Source organism: Melopsittacus undulatus, chromosome 4, assembly GCF_012275295.1.
Source record: "Melopsittacus undulatus isolate bMelUnd1 chromosome 4, bMelUnd1.mat.Z, whole genome shotgun sequence".
NCBI classification, from domain to species: Eukaryota; Metazoa; Chordata; class Aves; order Psittaciformes; family Psittaculidae; genus Melopsittacus; species Melopsittacus undulatus.
The window spans coordinates 2,602,615-2,610,157 of record NC_047530.1 but is presented as its reverse complement, the minus strand read 5'-3'; the positions used below and the strand labels follow the sequence as shown (position 1 = coordinate 2,610,157).

The window sequence follows — 7,543 nt, the reverse complement described above, 5'->3', positions numbered from 1 at the left end:
TCCCCCCACGACCTAACACAACCCCTTGGCTCACCAGGGGCTTTCCATCTCTTCCCCATCTTTGCAGTCCCTTTGCCAGAGCCCTGCCTGCCTGGGACCAGAGACACGGCCACAGCTCCCCCAGGGCCTCTCTCTCCCACCTTCCCCACGCAAGGAGCTCCCCCAAAGTACCACAACACTCGGCTGCTCAGCCAAAGCACACACAGTTTATTTGGGGGGACAGGGACAGGAGCCTCATAGGAAGGGGGAGCAGAGCTCAGGCCTCCCCCTGCCCAGCAGGGCCTTGGGCAGTGCTCTCCATGGGGATGCCCTCAGGCACGGGGCTCTCCTCCTTGCTCCTCGCTTTCTCTTCAAACACTCTGCGCAGGGCGGCTTGGATGGAGCCTTGGAAGCGGCGCTGCCGCCAGCTCCCCACCAGGAAGTAAATGACTGGATTGATGCTGCTGTTCAGCAGAGCCAGAACCAGAGTGGTGTTTTCGGGAAATAAATTACGTGAAAGGGACAGATCGAAGAAAACCTCAGCACTGAAAGGCATCCCAAAGGCAAAGAAGAAGATGACATTGAGCACAACAGCAACATAGAGATTCCCCAGGCTCCGTCTTTGTGAGCCACATCGGAGCCTCATGACCATGGACACGTTGGAAATCAACATCAATAATGACAATATCAAGGAATAGGCAATGGCCACACTTTTAAATATTGTTACATGAATTTCATCAAATTCTAAGCAAAGATAAATGGACAACATGAAAGAGCCGATGCTGGCCCAGAGCACCCCACTCATGATGCCTGACAAGTGCTTTGGGCGGTGGCAGCGATACCAGATTGGGAAGATGACAGAGACAGAGCGCTCCGTGCTGATGGCTGTCAGGAGACCCAGGCTGCTAAGGACAAAGAAGTGGCACAGGAATTCAACTGCATATAAAAAATGAATGAAGAAAGGAAAAAAAGATTTCAAACCATAACAAATGACTGTTAAATTGAAAAATGCCAATGTGAACAGAAAAAACAAGAGGAGTACACAGCAGTCAGCAACAGCCAGATTTAGGATGTAGATGGTGAAAGGATTCCGCTTCATCTGGAAGCCCAGGAACCACAAGACTATCCCATTCCCCACCATTCCAAAGACACAGATCACCAAAAGGAAAGCTAGCAGAATCATATCTGCGGGTGATGTATGGACACATGGAAGTTCACTATCTTCCCCATAGCTCCAATTTCCATCATATGGGTAATTCAGAGAGAGGTCTGTTGTATTGGTGCCCTCCATGGAGAATGAGGCTGCTCTGGGTGGCCGCCTTCTCCCTCCGCCACCACCTCCTAGGAGACACAAGCAATGGGAAGGCAATGAGGGCCATCGGCGTTCCCCGCTCTCCCCATCTCTGCGCACAGCCCCACGCCAGCCCCAGGCTGCTCCAGGCAGGAGCCGTCCCCTGGCGTGGCCAGGACAGGCTCCCAGCCCTGCCCGCCTGGCCCTGCCCAGGAGCCATCTCCCACCTGCCCGTGCCCGCTCTCCTACCTCCTGCTGCTCCTGCCAACAGCGCTGCTGCAGGAGCTCCAGCACAGGGGCCTCCAGCCTCGGCAGCACAAAGCCTCTGGGGATGCTTGCGTGGCCACCGCGCTCTGCTCTGCCCTCTTCCTCGTGCCTGAGCACCACAGCTTTGCCCACACATCACGGCCCCTGCTCACCACACACCCCTCACAATCTGCCCCCATCGCTGACAGCTTCCCCTCACATGTCCCATGGCAGAGAGAGATCTTGTCACTAGGAGCTGGGCATCTCACCCCCTTCCTCTCTCTCCTCCCCCCAGCTTTTCACCACCAGGGGAGGATCCTTTATGATCCCAGGACAAAGGCTCTCAGATTCCATAAAACAGCCTTTGGAACACCATTTACTACATCCATAGCTCTCAGGAAGGAGGAAATTGCTCACAGAATCTTATGTCATTTCAGGTGTTGGGAACCCCGGATCTTGCACCATCAAACAGACCCACCCTGTCCATGGAACGTTATCCCATTCTGGGTGTCTGAGCTGTTACAGGGGTTCCAGAAAGAAGAAGACAGCTCTTTCTACTGCCAAGCAAAACGGATGCTCACGTGAGAACTGTTGCAGCAGTCTCAGACATAGGCAAGCACACGCAGTGTGAGCTGCCTGCAGGCTGCCCTCTTGCCATCAGCCAAGAAGGTTTATCCGCGGCCAAGGCAGATGCACAGTGTGCACAGGCCTGGAACTGCTCAGCTTGGGTGTTCTGTGGATCACTCACTCCCTGAGGAACTCACGTGGGAAAGGTGGGATTGTAACACAGGAATGTCCATGAACCATTCCCAGGGATGGCGCATGGCAGAAAGGTGAGAGTGGGAGAGATCAACAGCGGGAGATCACTGAGGTGCAGACACGCAGCAGCATCAGGGCTCAGCTTCTTGTCTCTAATGCCATGGAAACTGGTGCTCAAAGACTTCTTCCATCTTTCTTCCGGGAGGCAGCACCAGCAGCTGTCAGTGCTGAGATCATGAGAAACTGCACGGTTTCATGAATAAACAATCAGAGATCTGGCATAAAGCTGCTTGTTTTGGTATGGGTATAAAAGAAGGACCCTCTTGTGGACATGGGAGAAGCCTCACCTATGGGTGGACGCACTGCATATGAATTTTCCCAATTACTTGAGACTCCTGGCATCAGCTGCAATGGGGCTTCCCAACTGGAAGTGTGGCACTGGATGATGATTCTGTGGTAGCTGCTGATGTATTTCTTCTTAATCTCTGTTGTCTCTATACAGTCATGATTTGATGCATTGCAAAGTTTCTTCAGTACTTTCTTTACATATCTATATTTCTGATTTGCTTTGTTGTACTTTTTCACTCTAGATAGTGAAAGATATATACCTGATTCACATTAGTGTCATTGCGTTAGTGCACTTATTGTCTTTAGTGTGCTTGTTTAATAAACTCTGCAGATTATAGAGCTAGCGTGTGGTCACTTTGCGACGTATCCTGCCTGTGAGCAGGAGAGACCCTTGTAGCCCTGTCCCTCTGTCATGGGTTCAGCCGTGGCAGTCATTTTTTCTCCTTCTTGTATGTGTGCAGTTCTGTGTTTTGACTTCTGGGCTGGGAACAGTTTCTGATAGCATGTTTTGAGGGTGTTTTTGTTCAAGGTTTTTTCTGAGCACATGCTCCAGCCAGGTGGAGGAGGGGAGGCCGGAAGGAAGGGGAGACAGGACACCTGACCCAGGCTAGCCAATGATATATTCCATACCGTAGCATGTGATGCCCAGGATGGATACTGGGAGAGAGAGAGCTGGAGGGGTGGAGCTCTGGAGGAAAATGGAGGAGGGAGCACGCGGGTGGAGTGAGTTATGGGTTGGTGGCTGGTGGGGTGTTGTATTCTCTTCACTTGTTGTTTGCTGTATCATTATTATTTGTAGTGGTAATGGCAGTGGTGATTCTGTGTTATGCCTTAGCTATTAAACTGTTCTTGTCTCAACCCGTGGGGGCTACATTCTTTGGATTTTCCTTCCTAACTCTCCGGGTGGTGGGGGGCTTGGTTTAAACCACGACACCCCCTCAAATAAACTGTGTGTGCTTTGGCTGAGCAGCCGAGTGTTGTGGTGCTTTGGGGGAGCTATTTGTGTGGGGAAGGTGTGAGAGAGAAGCCTTGGGAGAGCTGTGGCCATGTCTCCTGTCCCAGCCAAGCAGGGCTCTGGAAAGGGTCTGCTAAGACAGGGAAGCCAAGGAGGACCCCTGGTGCATGCTGGGGGGATTTGTGGTGTAGAGGAGAAGGCAAAGGGAAGCATCGAAGATTGGATTGTGAGGGAGAAAAAAAGCAAAAGAGGAATGAAAAAAGTAAGAGATAGAGAGAAAGAAAAGGAAGAAGACAAGAGAGAAAGCCATTAAGTAAGCCAGGAATGAAGAAAGGAAGTGGGGAAGAAGGAAGGAAGGAAGGAAAGAAGGAAGAAAGGAAGGAAGGAAGGAAGGAAGGGAGGAAGGAAGGAAGAAAAGGGAGAAAGGGAGAAAGCGAGGAGAAAAAGAGAGAAAGACAGAAAGAAAGAAGAAAGAAAGTAAGGAAGAAGGATTGAAGGAAGGAAAGAAGGGGAAGGAGGGAGGGAGGGAGAGAGTCAGGAAGGAAGAAAGGAAGGAAGGGAGGAAATAAGGAAGGAAGGAAAGAAAGAAGGAAAGAAAGACAGGGAGAAAGGGAGAAAGAGAGAAAGAAGAAGAAAGAGAAAGAAAGAAAGGAAGAAAGAAGGGAGGAAGCAAAGAAAAAAAGAAAAGAAGAAAGTAAAAATAGAAAGTGAGAAAGAAAGTGAGGAAGGGAGGGAGGGAGACTGGAGAAAAGGAAGGGAAAAGGAGGCAAGAAAACAAAGCTGTGGCTGCCCCGTCCTTGACAATGTTTAAATAAAGTTTGGACGGTGTTCAGAGCATCATCCAACCTGCTCTAGTGGAAGGTGTCCCTGCCCATGTCAGGGCTTGGAACTGGATGAGCTTTAAGCTCCCTTCCAACATAAACCAGTCTGTGGTTCCATGACTTCATGCAGAGGGGAAAGAATGGATAACTTCCCACAGGGAAAGAAGCAGGGAAATGGGTGGGTGAACACAGATCCCTGCCACATGCTGGTTGCTGCTCTCCCCTGGTGGCTGCGTGCCTTGAAACAGTTGTGCAGAGCTGCTCAGCACCTCGTGGCATGGCCAGGATCAGAGTGGCAGCATCAGGCTTCCTCCTCATGCTGAGCTGGAGAACCAAATGTACACACAAATAGAAGTGTGATGCTCCTGATTTGTACAGAAGAAAGTGGCCCATACATCTGCTCATGTTAATTTCCATATTTCAGGCTTTTACTAGTCATGGGCACAGAGGTGCATTCAGTGGAGTTACTATGAGTACACGAGCTCCGTCTGTGAGCCACATTGGAGCCTTATGACAATGGACACGTTGGAAATCAACATCAATAAGGACAAAATCACGGAATAGAAAATGCACACAATTGCAGAGACTGTCCCGTATCTTTGACGAAAGACATAGCAAATATAAATGGACAACATGAAAGAGCCGATGCTGGCCCAGAGCACCCCACTCACGATGCCTGACAAGTGCTTTGGGCGGTGGCAGCGATACCAGATTGGGAAGATGACAGAGGCAGAGCACTCCGTGCTGATGGCTGTCAGGAGACCCAGGCTGCTAAGGACAAACAATTGGCACATAAATGGAACTGCACCTACGTACTTAAAGAAGAAAGGCAGGAAAGAATCAAAACCATAACAAATCATTGTTAAATTGATATACCCTGGTATGAGCAGAAAATAAACAATGAGCACACAGCAGTCAGCAACAGCCAGATTTAGGATGTAGACGGTGAAAGGATTTCGCTTCATCTGGAAACCCAGGAACCACAAGACTATTCCATTCCCCACCATTCCAAAGATGCAGATCACCATACACACAAAATATAAGGTCATTTCTCCATCAGGAAGAAAGAAACATGGGTTTTGAACATCTCGATCTTTGCTCCAATTTCCATCACATGTGTAATTCAGAGAGAGGTCTGTTGTGTTGGTGCCCTCCATGGAGAATGAGGCTGGTCTGGGTGGCCGCCTTCTCCCTCTGCCACCACCTCCTAGGAGACACAAGCAATGGGAAGGCAATGAGGGCCATCGGCATTCCCTGCTCTCCCCATCTCTGCGCACAGCCCCATGCCAGCCCCAGGCTGCTCCAGGCAGGAGCCGTCCCCTGGCGTGGCCAGGACAGGCTCCCAGCCCTGCCCGCCTGGCCCTGCCCAGGAGCCATCTCCCACCTGCCCGTGCCCGCTCTCCTACCTCCTGCTGCTCCTGCCAACAGCGCTGCTGCAGCAGCTCCAGCACAGGGGCCTCCAGCCTCGGCAGCACAAAGCCTCTGGGGATGCTTGCGTGGCCACCGCGCTCTGCTCTGCCCTCTTCCTCGTGCCTGGGCACCACAGCTTTGCCCACACGTCACGGCCCCTGCTCACCACGCACCCCTCACAATCTGCCCCCATCGCTGACAGCTTCCCCTCACATGTCCCATGGCAGAGAGAGATCTTGTCACTAGGAGCTGGGCACCTCACCCCCTTCCTCTCTCTCCTCCCCCCAGCTTTTCACCACCAGGGGAGGATCCTTTATGATCCCAGGACAAAGGCTCTCAGATTCCATAAAACAGCCTTTGAAACACCATTTGCTACATCCATAGCTCTCAGGAAGGAGGGAATCACTCACACAATCTTATGCCCCTTCAGCAAGCGGATGATGGGGAAGAGATTTGGCAATGAGATGTCAAGAGAATCCCTTCAGCAGAAGCAGACAATGAGGCAGAGCATGGCCTTGTGTCAACTTGCCATGAGAAATCACCATTCCTCATATAGAGAACATCACAAGGGCTTTGCCCACTGCCTCTAATCACATCCCTGATGTGCATGTGTCTCCTCTGAGATTACACTGTGTGGGGTACGTAGTGTTGCAAATGTGCTTTTATCTACAAGTGGTTCCTGACACACAATCTCCGCCCTCAGCAGCCCAAGGAACAACATTTTCATTGTTTAGTTTTCTCCATCTTTGCTGTGTTTCCCAGCTTCTAAATACCATTTTCTGGGAGTCACAGCCTGTGCTTGTCACCCCCAAGGCTGGAGTCTTCCAAGGGTACCCCTTGATTTCATGTGGTGAACACACGGTAATGAGCAAGCTCCACAGTCTCTGCAGGGCTGCAGCCTGGAGCTGCAGGAGTTAAGGCTTAAAGGTAGGCTTGAAGCAGGGCTGGAGCACAGGCTGAAGGGCCACCCATGAGAGGGGATGGAGACAGGGCTTCAGGCAGGGACAAGTCCTGCAGTGTGGGTGTGCAGGCCTGCAGCAAGGGGCAGGGGATGAGTCAGTGGGTCAGAGCAAATAAGGCCTGCTGTAGCCTTCAGGGCCTGCAAGAGAATCAGAGAGCTGCACACGGACAGTTCAGTGTTGTTCAGTCACGCCTCGGGAGACGAGGTCCCTTTATCCCCATTTCCATCACTTTTGGGCCTATGACATGTCAGCTCCTGCTTGTCCTACAATGACAGCATGTGCTTTTCTTTCTTCACCTCCACTGTGAAAGGCATTTCCCTTTATTGATTTCTTCTATGGCTTTGTAGCCTCCAATGTCCCACAGGTATTATGTTCCATGCTTTGACACATTAAAGCAAAGCCTTTAGCTCCTGGTGCTGCCTCCCGGAAGAAAGATGGAAGAAGTCTTTGAGCACCAGTTTCCATGGCATTAGAGACAAGAAGCTGAGCCCTGATGCTGCTGCGTGTCTGCACCTCAGTGATCTCCCGCTGTTGATCTCTCCCACTCTCACCTTTCTGCCATGCGCCATCCCTGGAATGGTTCATGTACATTCCTGTGTTACAATCCCATCTTTCCCACGTGAGTTCCTCAGGGAGTGAGTGATCCACAGAACACCCAAGCTGAGCAGTTCCAGGCCTGTGCACACTGTGCATCTGCCTTGGCCACGGATAAACCTTCTTGGCTGATGGCAAGAGGGCAGCCTGCAGGCAGCTCACACTGCGTGTGCTTGCC

At 51.3% G+C, this 7,543-nt stretch overlaps 1 protein-coding gene across 1 annotated transcript; it reads right to left on the bottom strand.

Moving 5' to 3' along the window:
* Positions 1-256: 256 nt before the first annotated feature.
* LOC117436141 (mas-related G-protein coupled receptor member H-like) lies at positions 257-1,162 on the bottom strand. Its single transcript, XM_034062379.1, has one exon. The coding sequence runs from the start codon at positions 1,160-1,162 to the stop codon at positions 257-259; it is 906 nt and encodes a 301-aa protein (XP_033918270.1).
* Positions 1,163-7,543: the final 6,381 nt, after the last annotated feature.

What these genes read in the sequence shown, in the direction of transcription:
- LOC117436141 (XM_034062379.1), bottom strand. Translation starts at nt 1,162, where the DNA reads ATGATTCTGCTAGCTTTCCTTTTGGTGATCTGTGTCTTTGGAATGGTG.